Here is a 20,568-nt window from a genome sequence, read left to right on the forward strand (position 1 = left end):
CTTGCCCTATCGAAATAATCGCTAATCAACGTGAATTATTTTAACATTTTATTCCACGCTCCGCGTAGCTTTAGAGAGATCCTCGCCAAAGATTGCAATTATATTTCATTATTTTTCGCAATCTCGGACGCGTCTCGTCGATCGACCATGATCGATCGTAAAAATGGCGATGCTTGCGTCTAAGAAGTGTTATTAACCAGGTGCCGATTATTAAATCGTTACATTGTTATCTCTTCTCGATGCTAATTAGATACAGCGTCAACGGATTGATCGACAGATTGATAGATTGCATTAGATCCATTAATCTATCGATTGAAAACGCGATGTACCTCTATCACCGGTTGCATCATGACGTTATCGATAAATCTTCAATTTCGAGCGCACGTGGAAAGATAAATCTATTCTATCCGATCGAGATGATGTCGATTATTTCTTGTTGTTCGTCTCGATTTCCTGCTTCTTTCGACAATCGTTTCTCGAGAAACAATCGTCTGGGAAATTGAATCGATCACCGGACTCGTAACAATAAATGCCCGGTAATCGGCGAAAGTGAGGTATTTTTCGCGATTGCGCAATTAATCGATGTGAGGGGACGCGTTAACGACAAAAGGGGGGGAAATTATGGCGACTGCGGGGCGGCTTTGTTCCCGGCGAATGGACACGAATTGCGCGTATGTCGAAAGCGTAAACGGCGTAATTCTCGAGTTCCTCTCCGGAGTCCGTCATTAACTAAGCGTTTGCGTTTTCCGTCACGTCGTAATCGACCGCTTAATTGCAGTGTTCGTCGCGTGCATTTCGTACATACGGTAGAAAGTTACAGAGGCTTCCTTGAAATGGAATGGATGGTCTTACCGCCTTGTAAGAAAATTAATTGCGATGTCGCTCGTGATTTAGAGAACGAGAAGTTTCGAGTCATATTCAGTCGATAGTTTCACCCGGAATAAAAATGCCTCAATAACAGCTGAGTAATAGCAGTCGCATTAATAACCGACATAATAATCAGGATTGCGATACCCTGTCATTACATATATATATATTTATACTTTCGCTTTGCTTCTTAAAATGATTCAATGTCACTATGTGAACTATTACGTACATCGACGAGCAACTGTCAACTTAAATGTCTCTAGTCGAGAAATATCGCTGGAATATATCAGGAATGAGATAGAATTATAGTCGTGTCTCGTTTGCGAATGAAAAACTGTCGCGAAAACTCGTTAGCAAGTAATCTCTTACGAAATGCTACCAGAATTTTATATTCCATTTTGCAAATTTTCAATCGATAACACGACTTGTTTCTCCTTAACCCATTTTAATTTTCTCGGAGAACGCATTTCGCGAATCCGCTACAATCTCTCGCTACTTTTCTCCATTCTTCGTATCGAGGATACGTCGGTTTGCACGATATCCTAGATGTGATAATTCGATTCACTTCCGCATTCGCTTAACATATTTTAAATAAATTTCTCGCCTGTTATTCTCATTAATACAAGAGAGAAATGATTTTTTAATATTATATCTTGTCAAAAAAAAAGAATTCTAACGTGTTAAGGAGTGTAACGACAATTAATCACATTAATGGAATGTAACGCGCTAATTACGGAGGTGAACGCATTAATTACACGTAATATAAAAATAGAAGAAGCGCGGCGCGAACGTTCCCTTTCCGGTTGCAAAACGTAATTTTGCCTCGGTAATTTCACGCGCTAAAATTATACAGTGAAATTTGTCCGTCGAAATCTCCAGTGTCTTTCAACTCACTCATATGTGCACCTTCGATTTCCGTCTGAACGCCGTCCAACGACCAAAAAGTATGTCACAACCTAAATAATACAGAAGACAGCCAGATTTTTTCCACCGGGTTTTGTTATCTTAAATATATTATATATATTTTATTCCATATACTTTATTATATATATTTTTTATATCTTAAATATATACTTTTATTCCATATTTTTTATTATATATATTTTTTCCACTGGATTTTATTATCTCATATATATTCGATTTTGCGCAAACAATTTGCATTTTGCGTCAACATTCAATTTTAATTCTTTCGACTAATGCATATCGAATCTTGCCATGGATATCTAGAATATCTAAGCTCATTTTTGAGATTGAAGACGATCGTCGATAAATTCGGTTTAGCCAGTTTTTCAGAGAAGAGTGAAAATTTCCATAATTGTCGGCTCGTCACAACCTAAATAATACAGAAAACAGCCAGATTTTTTCCAGATTTTCTTATCTTAAATATATATATTTTATTCCATATACTTTATTATATATATTTTTTATATATTAAATATATACATTTTATTCCATATTTTTTATTATATATATTTTTTTCACTGGATTTTATTATCTCAAATATATTCGATTTTGCGCAAACAATTTGCATTTTGCGTCAACATTCAATTTTAATTCTTTCGACTAATGCATATCGAATCTTGTCATGGATATCTAGAATATCTAAGCTCATTTTTGAGATTGAAAACGATCATCGATAAATCCGGTTTAGCCAGTTTTTCAGAGAAGAGTGAAAATTTCCATAATTGTTGGCTCGATAATCATCGATGATTAGGAGATGCGATGAAGGAAAAAAATCGCATGTGACGATGCGAAACGAGTTGCAATTTCCTCCACGGAGGAAATCCTTGGAGGATTTCCTTAGTTTGCATTGAGGACGAAAATAAATTCGTAATTAGCCTTGCGCTAATATTTACGACCATCGTTTTCTGACGACGCGGCGTCGGAGGAAAGTAAAAAGCCAGCAGAATCGACAATCAGGTCAGGGTCCCTTTATTAGTTGTTTTTCGACGTGTCACGCGTCGTTGGGCGCCGTCCCGCCAATCTTCGATCGAAGACATCTGTTTGAAGGCCTTGGGGGCATCCGGCGGATCCTTCGTGATCCACCCTTTCCTTCTGGAAGAAGAAGACAACCGTTTATAGAGACATTAGGGTCGCGGATATCAATTGTCATTAACGTTCTAGATGCATCTTGATGCCTCGATTAACTTGATTCCTGCTTTCACATTATTATGTGCTTTGGATTTTATGTTTGAATAGGAATGGTTGGCATATTAGCATAACGTCTTACGCGGATCCTTAAGAGAGAGCTGTATATATAATTTTAATAAATTATATATTTTGTATATTTCATGTTATTTTATTTTAATATGATACACTATGATTTTATTATATAATATACTATATAATTTGACATATAAATAATTAACATAATAAAACATTTAATATATTAAATATTTATATATTTTATACTTACATTAATATTTAAATACAATATATATTTTGTTATTATTATATTATTGCTATAAATTGCAAAGATATTTGTCCAGAAATTTTATTGTAAGACTGACGCTTTATTACGGTAGACAGAAGTTTCATTTGTCAGTAAAATCATTAACATAGAGGTTAATTAATCGAATGCAAAATAACGCGATGCTCGAAAGGCAAGATTTGTGTCACGTTTGTCCCGCTTTTATACGGGACCTCAAAGTGTCTATCCGTGTGATATGATAATTCTGTGTGCATCATCGCTAGCAGACGCTTTCGCAAGATTGCGCACAACTATTAAGATTGAACGTCCACAACCGATGGCCGACGACGCGATGAGTTGATTGACCGATCGCGAAACTAGGCTTCGCCAACGATGTAGTATCTCTCATCCAATGTCTCATCGCGCTTTTCCCGGCAGACTTACAATCGAGGATCGTTTCCGGTTCGTTAAATCGCCCGGAAGAATGCGAGAGTTTCCGCGAAATCGGCATCCTCTCCACAATCGATTCTCCCTCGTGGCCCGATTCTCACTCGTAAATTGTATCGTTCGCTCGTAAAAAAGCGATCATGTATTATTCGCGCGATTATTCATTTTTCTTTTCGCGTTACAATAATGATGTCGGCGACGATCGATGAATAGGACGGACCGAGGGCAGGATCGGATTAGAACCGGATGCTCTAGAGAAAGTATAAACGATTGGTCATCGGAATGAATGAATAGGTTTGCTTCTCGACAACAACTTGAAGTGAAAGGAAATGAAGTTGGCAAGAGCGAAATTATGATTAAAAAATCCAATTTGCTTCATATTTTAATTCCGTTCAGCTATTGTTCCGACACTGACTCAGACCGAGAATAGGCAAAAAGTCCTTATCCAAGGGCATCAATGAATCACGTATCGATTATTAACGCCATAGTTGTTCACATTGAAAGTTGATTGTGAAACAGGTGATATTTCGAAAATGTTTCTCTGGGGGCAATCTTTCGTTTCGTTATTTTCTCTATTTTTTTCAGCTACAATTAACTCCTCAGGCGGTATTTATGTTTACAAATATCAACGGATAATTGTGGATATAATTACTCTAGTTGAAACATTTAGTTACACCAAGAACAATTATGCTCAATCTTTCGTCATTTCGTATACCTCTTTATACTTCTTATCTTCCTAAGGATCTGATGCGTGAGTCTGAGATCTAATTGCGTGTGCGTAAGTTCATCGCCAATTGGCAAGAAGGTGTACCGTTAGATATGATATACGCACGCTTATAATTCCGCTCGTGCCGCACGGTTTGCCAAGATGAGAACAACAACGGACAGGGTGCATTTGCTTTGCTAATTTATCCATCTAGATAAACGGTCGCCGCCAATCTCGGCTCGAAAGTAAAAGCGTGGCGAAGCGCGCGAACCAAATTACGCAAACGCGAATCGCGAAACGATTCCTAAAGACGTTGGAAAAAGAATAAAAATGCGGCAGCTTTTTATTTTGCATCGATACGTCCAGGTGCGTCCAGGTAACTCCCGACTGTTGTTTGACTTGTTGAAACAAAATTATTATCCTTATCGTGACACGTGGAAAATGACAACATAGGAAATTATTTCAGCGAGAATCTTTTTTAATCTGTTTTAAATATTAAAGATTAGCTTAAACCGATCGATTTATCTTTATCTTATCCATTTTCTTCGTTGATAATAAACGAAGAATTTGACAAGGAGAAAACTACTATATTATTATTTCGATTTACGATTCAGGGTTGATGATTATTTCATGAATATTGAAATTAACAGACTGCAGAATCCGGCGAGAAATTTACTTGGAGCCTAACTTTCCAACATTTTTGAATTTTTCACTTTTCATTCGATTCGCTGTGTGCATATAACATATGCGAGCTGGTTTTGTCGGCTTTGGAAGCAATAAACTGTCTCGCAACAAGATGAAGAGCTCATCTTTTCATCTTGAAACGGAGCGTGAAAGTGAAATTTCTTGATACATAAAACATATCTCCATATAAAGCTTATTAATTTGAAAGAAAAATTAACGGTGGCAAAGAAGAATTAAATGAAAACATGCCAGCTATTATAAAGCTATTAAAGCGAGTGTAATTAATACTTCTCAAAAAAAAGAGGAAAAAACGAAATTGCTGTAAAATTGAATCGTTACTTAAACAATCTTTATTTGTTTTACGATTAGCTGAACATTTTATTAATTTGAAGATTACTCTCTCTTCACAATTAAAACACGATCATATTGTACTCTGCCATCGTGTAATTTTACCACCATTTTTTCAATTGAATGGGAAATAATTGAGCGAGCGTGTGAGCATCAAATGCAGTGATATTGTCTGAATTACGTTCGTCTCATCGCAGCCGGATGTAGAAACGCATCCGGAACTTGCAGCGATACTTCTTGTCCCTTCCGCGAGTGTAATAGCAGTTGCTGATTTGCCAATACAGGCATTCATTAGAAGATATCTCGTTAAAACCCAGCAACCGCGCCTTTTCCGCGTGCATTTTTTTTTTCCGTAACGACGAGCGTATTATTAGTTGCGCGTGCTCGCTCGCGCGATGATAATTACGTATTAACGAGATCGAGTAACGATCGTGCGTACTGTTTCTGCAGCAGGAGCCGAGACCGGAACTCGACACCAGCAACGGAAGCAGCAACGGTGGCGGCAGGCCCCGATTCGTTCCCGTCACTGCTCTGGAGGATGTGCAGGCGGTAAGATGTGCCGAATTCCACCCCCACGGGAAACTCTACGCCGTGGGATCGAATTCGAAGACGCTACGGATATGCGCCTACCCGAAGCTGCACGATGTCAGGTGGGAATAATATCATTTACATATCCAATCGTGATATTCGAAGAGAATTTTTATAAGAACAAAAATATCAAAATTGCGACGTAAGGATTTAAACCGATATACATTTATTTCTCGAAATTTAAACGCTATGGTTTATCAGAATTGATATAAATTTAATTTCTCTCATCCATTTATTTATCAGAAATGCATAGTTTGTTGATAGGTTTTCGTTTGTAAGTTTTTAAATCTTTTTCATTTTTCTATCATTTTTCAAAAATAGTATATTGATTTAAAAATTTTGATTGATTTTAATCTCTTTTTAGGAGAAAATAGTCTTCTTCAAGCAATTAGTCAGTTAGTTAATTTCTTGAATTTTTCTTTGTTTTTAAAAGAGATCATTTCTTCTAAAAAGAGATCAAATCTAATATTATTAAAAATTAATATTATCAAAACTGTGATGTAATTTGACAATTTCTAAAAAACATTTTTGTGAATATATAAATTTTTAAATTGTTAAATTGTTTTAATTTTTAAATTGTAACATTCATTTAGAATACAAAATATTATATCGTAGTTTTTTGATATCTTTTTTCTAAATATACAAAAGTATTTTAGATATGAATTATAAATCTTTTGAAGACAATTTTTCCTCAATTCAATTTTTATCATTATTTAGAATCCATGAAATGATTTTTTTAATTATATATTAATTTTACTTGTGGTATCTGCGACAATTTTTTTTACTACTTGTATAGGATTTTACTTAAAAATTTTATATTTTCACGAATTTCCCACTGATCGAATATTTCATAAATAAATAAAGCGGTTTTACGATCACTATTTAATACGTCAATATAAAATCCGTAATATCAATATTGAATTTCCTACAAAGAACATTTTATATCGAAATCGGCGGAAATTCGATAACAGATGAAATCTGTTTTTGCGTTAAAAAAAATCGAAATGAATTATGATTGTGAACTGCGAATGGAAATAACGCGATATTTGCCTTCTCTTTTTGATGCAGAATCGAATAAAACGATATTTCGATATTGCATGTAAAATATTTCGAGATTGCATGTCAATAATTAATGATAGCCTTTAATTCGCGTTTCTCGATAAATTTCATTATGTGGTTATTACTATATCGTTATCGTGGTCTTACGCAAATTTAATAAATGAGTCGCGTTATTCGCTTATTGAAAAATAGAGAATATTACAGTTCTCGTTATCGAGTCGGGAGAGAAATCGGATGAATTTATATTCACGCTTCCGCGAAAAGCAGGAGAGAGTCGTGATACATTTAGTGGCGCCGAGGCGAAAATAACCATAAGTTATAATGTATAATAAACCGACTGAAGGCCGATTCGATCGTCATTCAAAATAGTCGGAGAAAATTATCGATGACAAAATAATTTCGCGTTTTGTGAATAGAGCTTGAGGAACCGATCAATCTGGCTTAGCCAAGCTTTAGGCGTCGTTTTTATTCGGCGCGAACGTCTTTTGGATCCTTGATGTAGACATCTAGCGAAAAATAGATTATATACGAAACGCGAGAGAGAGAAATCATGACTCTTACAGCGGAACGCGTTACGCTATTCAATAAGCTCGGGCTTATCTATCATCTCGATGATATCAACGCAACTTTGCTGCTCGGAGTAATTAGAACAGAGATTGTAAATAATCCAATGCGTTCTTCTACGTTGCTTTCTTTAACGCGAACTATGTAATTTGAGAGGTGAATATTACGGTTTTAATAACGTTTAATAATATATTTAGATATAATAATACACACATGTTCAGAGCAGATACTTTCGTTAAGGCTATGCTGAGTGGCTTTTGAATTTACATTGATGGGGAACAGGATTAATGGAGACTTCACCGATGTAAAAGCGTTTTTCCGAATGAGATTTATAGTTTCAGTTATTTACATAACAAGTCTTATCGAATAAATCAAGAAATATGACCAATGGTATTTTAATTTTTCAAAAAATAATTAAAAGTCAACAAGAAACGAAATATCATTAATTGCGAGTTATTTGAAAAATCTGAAGTTATTTAAGAGATTTGAAGAGAAAATAAATTAAAAATTACTTCAGAAAATTTTTGAGAATAATCTCGATTGTATGAGTTACAATATTTTAATTGACGAGACTTTGTTATCAAAAATCTCGCGTGTGACAAAAAAAGGCTTTGTCGTCAAATTTGAAAGAGATCATGTTGAGGAAGTTTGTATATGTTTGCTAAACTAATTTTACGCGAACATGCCAGTCTAATATGAGAGGCAGAGACCTTTATGCCAAACGGAGCATTCCTACAGCGAAACAAAATATGAGAACCGGTACATTTTTTTTCCATTAACGGCGTTTCCGCGATGCATCATATTTCCGCTTACATCGTCCGCGATTTACAATATTTTATTTTTTATGTCGTATTTCTAGAGCAATTTTTTAATAATAATCTTTACGTACGGTTTTCAGACTTGATTACTAATTTTCAGAACAGTCTAAAAAATTCTAGGATTAACGAAATTTTTATCGCACGGTTCAACGACATATAATTCGCAGATAATGAAGATATTCATGAAATGTAAAAAGCAATTAGCTACTTTATAGCAACAACACAAGTGAAGAATATAAAGTAATCGAAAGCGTGAATAAATAATAAAGTAGCAAAATTTTAAAAATAATAAAAATTTTATTCATGAATAACGTACAAACTGTATTTTTATTTTTCGGAGATAACATTATTTTAATTCAAGATTTATTACGCCTGCTTTGCATTGCATGGTGGACAATAAACAGTACCCTTTCACTCGCAGAATTGCGTCTAGAATTCAAAGTAATGCTCGTTTGACGGTAACATTATAGTGTTCCAGCAAACTCAGCGAGCTGTAATTTGTATCCAAAGTCAATAACGCGCGCACAGCAATTTTCATTTGTATCCGTTTGTGATATAGTAATATCCTGATGCTACGTTTGCGATGTTGCTTCATTCGCGCGAAACGACTCTCGTTGTCGGCGTCTCGAGAAAGTCCGAACTATAAGCTAGAACTTATATTCGAATTAATGGAAGGTGTAAAGCGCGTGACGAACTCGTGTCTTATTGCGTAATTATTGCGCATCTTCGAAATTACTATTTAGATAATTTCTTTATGAACAATCACCGAACATAGAGATTATTTTCGCGAAAGTTTATTTTAGACCGCAATAATAAGGCGTAAACAGCTTGTAAAATTCATTTACATACTGTGGCAATTATAAGTGGCAATTAAATATAATGGTTAATTATTTACATTTATATGGCTATTTATATTTAATTATTAATTAATTATTAATTAATTGAAATTATTGGATCCCAAGAAATCGTTCCTCGTATCATGACTCCTTTGTATTGCGAAAGGTGCAAAATCAGCATTAATATTTTGTAAACAGTATTACTTACAAAACTTGATTATTAAGCGATTCCGTGTATGATTGTTTTACTTACATCTATCTTAATTGGAATCCTATTGCTCGATTAAATTGAGATACCGCGAACTTAATGATTTTTACGTCACAGTGCAAGAGCCGATAAAAATCTGCTATTTCGTTACATCTATTGCACATCAAAGTAATACTCGGCGATATATATGTCAATAGTGTACTATTGACACTGTGTGGAAAAGATATTTATTTAACTACGGGTAAAGTAGAACGGATACATGGATCGCTCATTAAATACTCTAGCTTATGAGTTATGGAGAAACAAAAGCATTAAAAGATATAAGAACTAATAATGATAGTCGTTAGTGCAGTTGTCCGGTAATTAGGTGCGTACATGACGAACGTATACGTGACACATCACTTGATGGATAAGCGAGAGTGCATCTTTGCATCTGTTACTTGAAACGTAAGCACGAAAATTTTCTATTTCTTATTGACACTTTAATTTTTTTCGCTCAACTTTCACGTCAACTTTCAAAATATGAAGAATTATTTAGCTGTCTCGAGTATTATAGACAAGTGCTCCAGCGTAAAATTTCTACTTGATGATAAAGTAGCTTGTGGCATCGTTCGAAATTTGATAGTCATCTCCCTTGATTTTTAAACGAGGTACAGAATGTCTCAAAAGTGAATCAGCGACGAGAAATTTAAGCTGAATTTTCGAGTTTTTTTATAATTAAGTAGCACTTTTTAATTAGTATAATAATGTATTATAATTAATCAATGAATTTATATAAAATAATTTTTTAATCAGATTATTATTTTATAATTATAAAAATAAGGATAGAATATGTGTACGTTTATGTGTACTTTAAATCGTATGAATCTAATTATTTTTTAAAATTGTATTTTTAATTGATTAAAATAATTATTTAATAATTATTTTAATCAATTAAAATAAAATATATAATAAAATAATTATTTTAATCATTTAATGAAATAATTATTTCAATCAATTAAAAATATGATTTTAGAAAATTATTAGACTTATATGATTTGACACATATTTTTTTTTATAAATTTTTTTATAAATATCAACAAGAAATTTCCGACATCAATTACGTGTCTCTTGAATAATGTATGACATAAATTACTTATTCCATTATTCTTGTCACTTAATACGGTATCTTCAACTATGTTGTCATTGTCCGCGGAGAAACTGCTTTTGCGAATAATTGTATCGTCACTTTCGAAAGTCGTTCCCCTCCGGCGCTCACTGGAAATTGCGACAAACGGGAGTGACGTTAATTTCGCGCATCATATTCGAACCGAATAGATTCAAGGGGGTAAATAATAATTAGCAACAGGGAGAAGATTTTTACAGAGGAACGTCTCTTTCTCCGTCTCTTCCTCTCTCTTTCGATCGGCGGACGCGGGAGGGACGAGATACCGCAATCTCACGTGCATCAGCCTCGCGAGAAAGAACCGTGCTTAATTAAAATCTGCGTAAGAAAAAAAACCGGCACCGTGAAAGCGGCAGTGCGTCTGTCTTTAAAATCGTCGAACCTCTCCCTCGTTTCCACGGCCGACGCTGTACAATATATGCCGCGATATCAATTAGAGGTGACGCGGCTGATGAGGGCTGGGAACGAGGAGGAAAAAACGGCTCGATGAAAGTGATGTCTGCGCGAGAACTCGAGCATTCTTTCTTCTTTCGGATCGGATAGATTGATGACTCGGGTGGAATAGAATATATCTCCCTTTCATACGAATGATTTATATCGACGAAATGCGCTTGCTACTTACTGCTCCATTCCGCCTGCTAATCACGATGACATTAAGAGTAATGGTATCGCGTCTTGTGTCTTCAAGGGAGGATCATCAGACGTATCAACCCACTGTTCTCTTCAAGAGAACGAAGCACCACAAGGGTTCCATTTATTGCCTTGCGTGGACACCGGATGGTCGATTGATGGCAACCGGAAGCAACGACAAGACCGTAAAATTGATGCGTTTCAATGCTGATACTTCGAATCTAGAAGGTATAATTTTACAGACACAAGAAATGTATGATAATTTTTTTTGTATTTACATAACAATTTTTAAAAATTGATCCTATAAATTGTGATCTCAGGTCATTCTTATTTCAAATTTTATGTATATTGGGATATATATTAATTATTTTTTTTGTATTTTTTGAAAATAATTTATTCCTTAAATTTATTGAAAAGATAAAAATTATTAGCAGTTTACTTTTACTGCAATATTTTTACTTTCGAGCATATCCAAATGATTAATATAAAGAATTAAAATCCTTTTTTATCTCGCAAAATAAATTGTTGGTCAATAAATTGTTTAATTTTTAGGACAAGAGGTCGAATTAACTATGCACGATGGTACAGTGCGCGATCTGTGCTTCCTAGAGGACACGTCGAACAAATCGAGTCTTCTGATCAGCGGTGGTGCGGGCGATTGTAAGATTTACGTTACCGATTGCACGACTGGTACACCTTTCCAAGCCTTAAGCGGCCACAGCGGTCATGTGCTAACACTTTACAACTGGGGCGGAGCGATGTTCGTCAGCGGATCGCAGGATAAAACAGTCAGATTCTGGGACTTGAGAACAAGAGGCTGCGTCAATATGGTTACACCTGCGACGGTACCTGGCAGTCGGGTTGGTTGGCTTCCTCGTTGATATTTCCGTTTAATTTTTTACTGAACTAGCGGAGAATAGAATATTGTATTTTTTAGTAAAAAGAGATTAAAGAGAGAAGTAAAATTTTATAAATTTGTCAATCATATTAAAAATATTGTTTCTATTTTCCGTTTTCACAATTAATACTCTATCTACTTCATCATCTAGAAAAACTAGAATAGACTAGATAAGAAATTTTCCTATCATTTAAAATCCGTCGCACCAACATTTTCTGTTTTGTACTAGTGTCGTATTAAGTTTTATGTCCGATAAATATCCGATTTATAGTTTTAAATCGCACTATCATCTCTTCCAATTGCAGAACATTGGTCACCTCTTTTTGATCGGATTTTTATCGGACATTTTAACAGTACTGGGAATGGAAGCAGTATTGTTTGTTTGATCAGCATTTGATTCCATTGCAGGTCGGCAGCCCCGTAGCCGCGCTATGCGTGGATCCGTCTGGTCGGCTTTTGGTGTCCGGTCACGAGGACAGCAGTTGCGTTCTCTTTGATATTCGCGGCGGCAGGACGGTGCAGTGTTTCAAACCTCACGCAGCGGATATCAGAAGCATAAGATTCTCACCGTCAGCGTATTACTTATTGACGGCGGGATACGACAACAAACTGGTACTCACAGATTTGCAAGGTAGGTCTCTCATTGAATCGCTTTTTACAGCGGCTGAAATAATCCAACAGCAATAGTAATAATGTAAGAATCATACTGAAATTAACATAAGCACAATAAAATATTGCAGGTGATCTTACGATGCCTCTACCTAGCGTTGTGGTAGCCCAACATCAGGATAAAGTCATCTCAGGACGTTGGCATCCGACGGAATTTTCGTTCCTCAGCACTTCCGCTGATAAAACCGCAACCCTTTGGGCTTTACCGCCTGTTTAAAAATCCAGCATGGTAACGCGCGCATTGTTATTTATTTCACCGCTTTTTCAAGAGAAGTTTGGTACAATACGATTCATTGTCAACTGCGTTATCTGGATATATTGATTTATATTGAGTCGATCGCATAAAAAGATCCATGTTTTATTTTCGAATTCTTCGACGGACATTTACCATAAAATGAACGCTTTTACATAAAATGAACAATTTTAAGCGATATCAATATTCTAACAAATTTGTGTAATAGCACACAATTTAACCATGACCACAATTAAAACTTCTTTAATTTATATGACAGTATCGCTAACACGCAACGAAATATTGCGATGGTTAAGCATTTAATTAAAACCTAAACAAGTTGAAGACTCGATTTAAAAAGGGGACAAAAACAAGTTGATCGGACACGTTATCGTACAAACATCGATAAGATTGATTTTATAATTACGAATTTGATACCGGGAGTCACAAGACTGCGGATGAATAATCGCCTCGATTCGAATAATCGCTTCGATTTATAGCTATACGAAGCCGGATCGTATATCGCGAGTTTGAAATATCTTCTTTTTACACAATGTGGGGATAGGTTTTCAAACTTCAACAGATGCTCTTACCACGAATAACGCATGCGTACTTATTAAATCCGCGATGCGATATATCTCTTTTTTAAGTATAATTTTGTTATAATCAGAGATGCCTGTATTGTAAATACATGTTAAGGTAAGTTAAGAAAATTTTCGTAAGACGATATTCGCGCTCCTGTACAAAGGACGTATTAATTTCTAATTAAACGCTCTCTTACTTAGTATCACGTTATCCGCATTATTTTATTGTAACGTTTAGAGACATTTGATAGACATTTGTTCTATTTTTCATTTTGTTCTTGTTTTATTAAAAGAAAAACATTGCTTTTTTTGCGTAATTTGCGCGCGCATACGTTCAACTCATAGATGCCCCTTCCATCTTCATGTTATCGACTCACAAGCCAAATATACACACGCGTTTAGTATATATAGATATATACTTATATATATCCGCATTTTCGCGAAGAAATTATATACGCTCATATTAATCGCTATTTTTTACGGATTAAGAGATAATTAATATAAATCGAGAGTTTATTCTCGAGCGTCGAATTACACGATTTGTCATGTGACATGTTTACACAAATCGAAGAAAGATAGTATTCTTCAGTAATATAAACTCGTAAAGACTAACAATTAGACATTTAAGTTGCTTATCGCAATCGCCAAAGCTCGCAGTAGCATCAAAACTAAAACGAAGAGAGAAATGTCTTGTTTCAAGTTGTTGAAAGCAACTTTTTCTTACCGATTGTAGTAATTTTATGAGACAAAGTTTCTGTAAATATATAGCTGGCAACTGAACTCGCTAATTCTTCAATTTTATCATTAATTTGTCAGATAATGATGCACGCAATCATATCATTGCTTGTTTTTATCCTTACTTCGACATCGACGCTCCCAAGAGCGAGTTTTATTTTGTCCTATTAGTGTATGTTTTTGGCGTACGGACAAATCATATCTTAAGATTGCATATGTATTTGATGAGAATGGAAAAGCAATTTATAAGATATATTAAAAGCAAAATACGCGCGCGCGCGATAAAGGGAAAACGGGTGAATGATAAGGAAGTTAGAATTAACCGCTCGCCAAATAAATTCATGATTTCTCGCGATCAATCATTCGCAGGATCGCATGGAGTATAATATTGAGATTAGAATTAATTAATTATTCAATGCGTTTTTCTTCCGAATCTGTTGTCATGCATTTTTTAAAAATTCTTGCAAAAATTCGAAATTTTATGTGAATAATAGATAATAAATATAAATAACCGATAATATTTTTATGGATATATTTGCATCTTTTAGCGATTCCGTTTTGCATTTCATATCTTGTTATTCAATAGACTTGTCTTCCCGCTTCATATGCATTTTGCAATGATTGACAAAAGAGACCAGAGAATAACGATGGCGAGCAAATGGAATAGGACGAAAGCAATTATTTGTAATTCAACGCAAGCATCTGCTTCCATATAGCAATTTATCGTGCCTTCTGTCGTGGCTGCTTTCGGCGATTCACACGTTTATTTTTCTATTTTTTCGTAAACTGTTATTCCTCTCCCATCCCCGCATCCCACAACGGTAATCTCCCCATTTCACGATGTATTCAAACGAGTTCGTAAACGTCTAAAGTAAAAGTAAAAGTAAGATAAAAGTCTCTCACTATCTCGTACTCGAGTATTACCACATAACGCACTAAATATATATATACATATATATATATATATATATATATATATATATATATATAAAACTTATAACTTTGTACTTTTCTTGTAGATACGATTATATGTCACGTCTAATTTAAACAATAAAATTTACGTTATTAAACCGGTTGTATTGAGCTTGTAAGTCTGTGCCTCGAGAACCCATCAAAGTTCCATCAGAAGAGATCCGCCGCTAATTTTATTCGGGCCAGTTTTTCAAAAGTTCCGGTAATCGGCCCGATTAGGCCCCCGTAAGAGAGGAATTACGTCGGCGCGCGGAGATCTAAGTATACCAAGGCCGTATATACCGTGGAGCACGACCGATTTTTTATAAATTTCCCATAATAACTGTAATCATGCAATCATCCACCCGCATGTATTACCTATGGCGCCGAATTCGGCGCTCTATTCGGGCTCAGTTTCCGTGAAGTGGAAGTATCGCGAGTGAAAAAATCGCCTTCCAGTCCCGAAAGTTTTAATGAGAATCGTTTAATGGAGAACATCGGCAATTTCGACAGCATGTTTTTATCGATTATGGAAAAACCGCCGCTGTAATATATCACGTTTAGCGACCGCGTTAGATACAGGTCAAAATTCTTCATGTATCTACGATCGGACGATTTTCGCAGAATTGAACAAATGAGTTTGCTCTAAAAAATATAACGATTTCGCTTCGTAAGAAAAGAACCCCCATAAGAAAATATTTAAAAATATTTATATGGAAAAAAGATTCAATTTTGTATAAAAGAGATAAAGATTGTGGAGAAAAATTATGGAGTAAAAAATTGCATTGTAAAAATAATACATTTTACATTAAATCACGCCCCTCCTCGCTTTCTTAAAAATAAATGTCTCGATTATTAGCTGAGCCTCGTCAAAGTCAGCAAGAAGTGAAGAGGAATAAAAGGCAATCGTCGCGACGACCAACTCCCTAGTCTCTAGACTTCTAACTCTGTGCCCCGACAAGCGTCCCCGGGGCGAGGACCCACCCACGAAATTCCTGTGCGTCTGTCGAGGGCCATCTGTCGATTCGACGAATTCGTTTGAGTTGGTTTGCGTTACAGGATTTTTCGAAATCCTCACCGCGGGCCAAACGATGAGCTCTAATTACCGTCGATGCGCGATGATCGGTCCCGGGGAATCGAGCACGGACACATTGCCCGAGTCCCTGGGGATAAGTGTGGTTTCTATTGACCTTACCTATACAAAATCGTACGCTACACGTTGCGTAGTCTTCAGGAATGCCCCCCGAGGTGCGACGATGCCTCCTTGCTAATTTTACGTTCTTATTGTGGTTTATTCGATGATATTTGGCAACTCGCATTCTTCGAATTCCAGATAACTATCCATGGTAATGTTTGCCAGCTAGAAAAAAGCAAGGTCTAATATATGCTTGTAAGACATTTTTGCGGCATTTACTCCGTATCTTTGGAATTTAAATATTGCGTTGATAAAAGATTATGTCTAAGATTAGATTACGTATAATGGGAGTAATATATTTTATTTTCTACTTTTAATGGATTAGAAAAATTAAATAAATTTAGCACGATTTAAGTAGAATACAAAGAAGATATTACAGCACTTTACGTACGTTGAACTGTGATTTTCTTAAATTTTTTATACAGACAAAGCGTCACGATCATCAACATGTTAAGGACGCGATGAAAATAATTAAGCAAATATTTTTCCGTGAAGAAATTGTATTTTTTTCGTTTTATCCTCGCTAAATCGCCCGATTAAAAGAATTAGCCGCTTAGAGGGATTTGTAGTCCACGGCATCACGAACAAGTGATTTCGCGCTTATGAGCAAGAAACAAGAGACTTAGGAAGAAGGGACGCGCGATGATGCATTAGGCTAATCGCGCCGTTAAATAATTCATCACGCACGAAGCATTCAAATTAATAACGTATTACGAGAATCACCTCCAATCGAGAACTCGAACGCACGAATTGCTTTCTGTACACTATCATTTCCACAGAGGTTCTCATTTCTTCTCATCACGGTCTCGTGACAGTCTTTTCATCAACAGTTATCTAATATTTATCTAACATTTATCTAATTACCTAATCTAATATTTGGTATTATATTGTTTACTACTTCTATTTTTCATATATTACTGAGAATTTAAATTAAAAAAGAATAGAATGAATATGAATGTAAAGAAGCGTGGAGTGAAAAACATGATAAATGCATTAAATTAACGTATAAAATGCAAATAAGATAATTTAGAGACGTGCTAACATAAAATAGTAACTGATCAATTCATATTTTAATGCCTTGGAAATTCAAATACTTCAATCTTTACTTTTTATATAGATAAAAAAATAGAAAACGTAAAATATTTAAAAACCAGATACTTATAAAAATAAAACTTTTCATAACATATCAAGAGCTAGATACTTATGAAGAAAATTATAATATATTTTGTACGATGCTGAAATAATATATTTTTCGAAAATGTAACTATTTCTGAAATGAAATAAAAATATAAGAATAAATAAAGTTATGTATTAAGTTACATATTAAGTTATATATTGATAAATAAAATTAAATATTTAAACATAATTTTACGCAAAACTTTTTTTCTTCTATATAAACGAAATTTATCATACAACTTTTAATTAGAGCTGAAATTATACTTTTGAGAGAGAGAGAGACGTTCGCCAATTATATATTCATATAATCATAATAGAAACACTGTATAACAATTATTTTTTTAAGATTCCAATTTTTTTATATATTCATATAATCATAATAGAAACACTGTATAACAATTATTTTTTTAAGATTCCAATTTTTTTTCACACACAATGTTACTAATTACAAGTGTCAAGCTCTCTCCTGTCAAAATGCGTGTCTTTAAACTCTATCTTACTCTATGTACGCTATCCCGCTCTTATTTATTATTTTTTATTTATTTTTATTTATTATTTGTTATATAACAAATCTTGGACCAATTCGAAGTAGACATTATTTAAAAAATGTATTATATGTTTTTTATTTTATCAATAATAAAGTATTCTTAAAATATTCTCTCAGACTTACATCTATCCATTCGCAAGATTTCAAGTTACATTCGAAAGGAGACACGCTCACGAGAGATACGACTGCGCACCGCTGGCAGTCCAAATCGCATTCAAATGAGGAAAGGAAGGGCGGCTCTCGTCGTAGGGCCCCCAAAAGCGAAACGATACACGCGGCGCATCTCTGACCGCCGCGTGTAATCATTCTCGGAAGGGCGATTCCCGTGGCCGGGTAGATGATAATAATAATTTGAATCGCGGCCACTTAGCATACGTGCAATTTGGCGCTTAAGACGATTCCGTCCTCCTCGCAGCCGTCGTCGTCGTCCCATCCCGGCAAAGGTGGACGGCGCGCACAGGGACGTGCCCTTAGTCGGCCTGGCCATCATTCGGACCCAGAAATTCGTAATCACCGACCTGGGATTGAACCCGGGGGCCTGCCCAGAGACACGACTCTTACGGGACCCGAATAAAATGCGACGAAACGCGCGTAATTTACGGGCCCCTCTATTCTACCTCTCCGAGAGAGTCGCCTGGTGCTCTTTCCTGCTTCGCATAAAAGCTCTTCGCGGTACTTTAGTCCGTCGTAAATTATTGCGTTAGTCGACGTTGTTATTCTCGTAGTCGTTTAAAGATACATTTTGTGGTAGATGAAGACGAGAAAGGGAGAGAGAGAGAGAGAGAGAAAGAGAGAAACCGTGGACACCTACACGCTACGTTATTAGCACTGAAATAATAGTGAATAAAACGTCGAAGTAACGGAATCGACTAAGGATTATGACAGATAATAAAAATAACTGTAAGAAAGTTAAATTTAGATAGTTGAAGCAGACAATAAAGTCTAAATTACGTCTTTATAAATGTATAAAAGTTTCTTGTGCGTGTCACGTGTTGTATACACCTAGTGGACGAGATGTTAGCATTTCTTGGAAGAAAACGTTAATTTATTTCTATTTAAATATAGTCCTTAAGGTTTTATAGCCCGTGGCGTTAATACAACTTTGCGTGACAGAAAATCGAGCGTAACACAATTTTATGTAAAAAACGCGGAGAGAAAGAATTTGTCTAACCGGAAAGTCCGAGATTATTATAGACATTTGCTCGAAAATATTTGCATGAATCTGCTAGACATGTCTAGCCGTCGATTAATAACTAGACATGCTTGTAAAAGAAAAACAATATTGAAAATAATAAACAAAATTTATTTCGATGTTACAATATATCAATATATCAATATATCGAAATAAATTTTGTTAATACCGACGAGTTTTTAACAAAAATCTGACAAAGTAATCGTTAGCATAGTTTTCATCGTGTATAAAATATGGAAAAAATTAGTTATTTATTAGTTATTTAATAACTTGCATGCAAGAAGTACTAAAGCACTAGCTTTTTGATATTACATTGCAGAAAAATAAATACAGAACCGACAGAAAAGTTTTAAATCAACATACTCGTACTTTTTAGCAATCAAATGGTCTTATGTACTTTTTAAAAATCCAGGTTGTAATAAATGTATTTGTAGATGTGAATTTTTATTTCCGCAATTTCTAGAGATTCAAAAATGAAATATGCACCCAGTTTTAATATCACATTATTTCTCAATAAAAATAGCGTGCCAAAACTGGTATATTATTTCATTTTTGAGTCGCTAGAAATTGTGGAAATAAAAATTCACATCTACAAATACATTTATTACAGCCTGGATTTTTAATGAATACATAAGACCATTTGATTGCTAAAAAGTACGTTGAGTATGTTGATTTAAAGAGACTTCTCTGTCGGTTCTGCATTTATTTTTCTGCAATATGTAATATCAACGAGCTAGTGCTTTAATACTTCTTGCATGCAAGTCATTAAAGAACTAATTTTTCCATATTTTATAAGAAATTCATTTTTTATAAAAATTATAGTCTACCATTATGCTTTGTTAATAGTTACTTCGTTAGATCTTTGTTAAAAATTCGTCGGTATTATTAAATATAAGAGATATTTGTTATTCTGTATTATAACTCGGTCGCTTTTCTTAAAAATATAACTTGGCAGATATTTCGCAAAATTTATTCCCGATAACCTTGCGAGACTATCTAGGATCTTTCGCGATTTCTTAGCTAACGGGTGGAGATCGGTCGCGCATCCTAGCCATAACT

The 20,568-nt window shown here is 34.9% G+C and overlaps 1 protein-coding gene across 7 annotated transcripts in view; it reads left to right on the forward strand.

The window, feature by feature from the left end:
- LOC145977564 (WD repeat-containing protein 47) overlaps positions 1-14,493 on the forward strand; it is a 66,440-nt gene extending 51,947 nt beyond the window's left edge. For 5 of the 7 annotated variants that reach the window (XM_083109685.1, XM_083109675.1, XM_083109680.1 and 2 more), the window contains 5 exons: positions 5,913-6,112; positions 11,389-11,558; positions 11,883-12,190; positions 12,619-12,859; positions 12,969-14,493. In XM_083109685.1, the coding sequence (XP_082965811.1) occupies positions 5,913-6,112; positions 11,389-11,558; positions 11,883-12,190; positions 12,619-12,859; positions 12,969-13,114 (1,065 nt within the window). In that variant the 3' untranslated portion in view covers positions 13,115-14,493. The remainder of the gene's footprint in view (positions 1-5,912; positions 6,113-11,388; positions 11,559-11,882; positions 12,191-12,618; positions 12,860-12,968) is intronic. The other 2 variants (XM_083109681.1, XM_083109682.1) reach the window with 2 other exon arrangements.
- Positions 14,494-20,568: the final 6,075 nt, after the last annotated feature.

This window comes from Camponotus vicinus, unplaced genomic scaffold (assembly GCF_025532165.1).
Source record: "Camponotus vicinus isolate PSW18456_S1 unplaced genomic scaffold, iyCamVici1.0 SCAF_1, whole genome shotgun sequence".
Lineage (NCBI taxonomy): Eukaryota > Metazoa > Arthropoda > Insecta > Hymenoptera > Formicidae > Camponotus > Camponotus vicinus.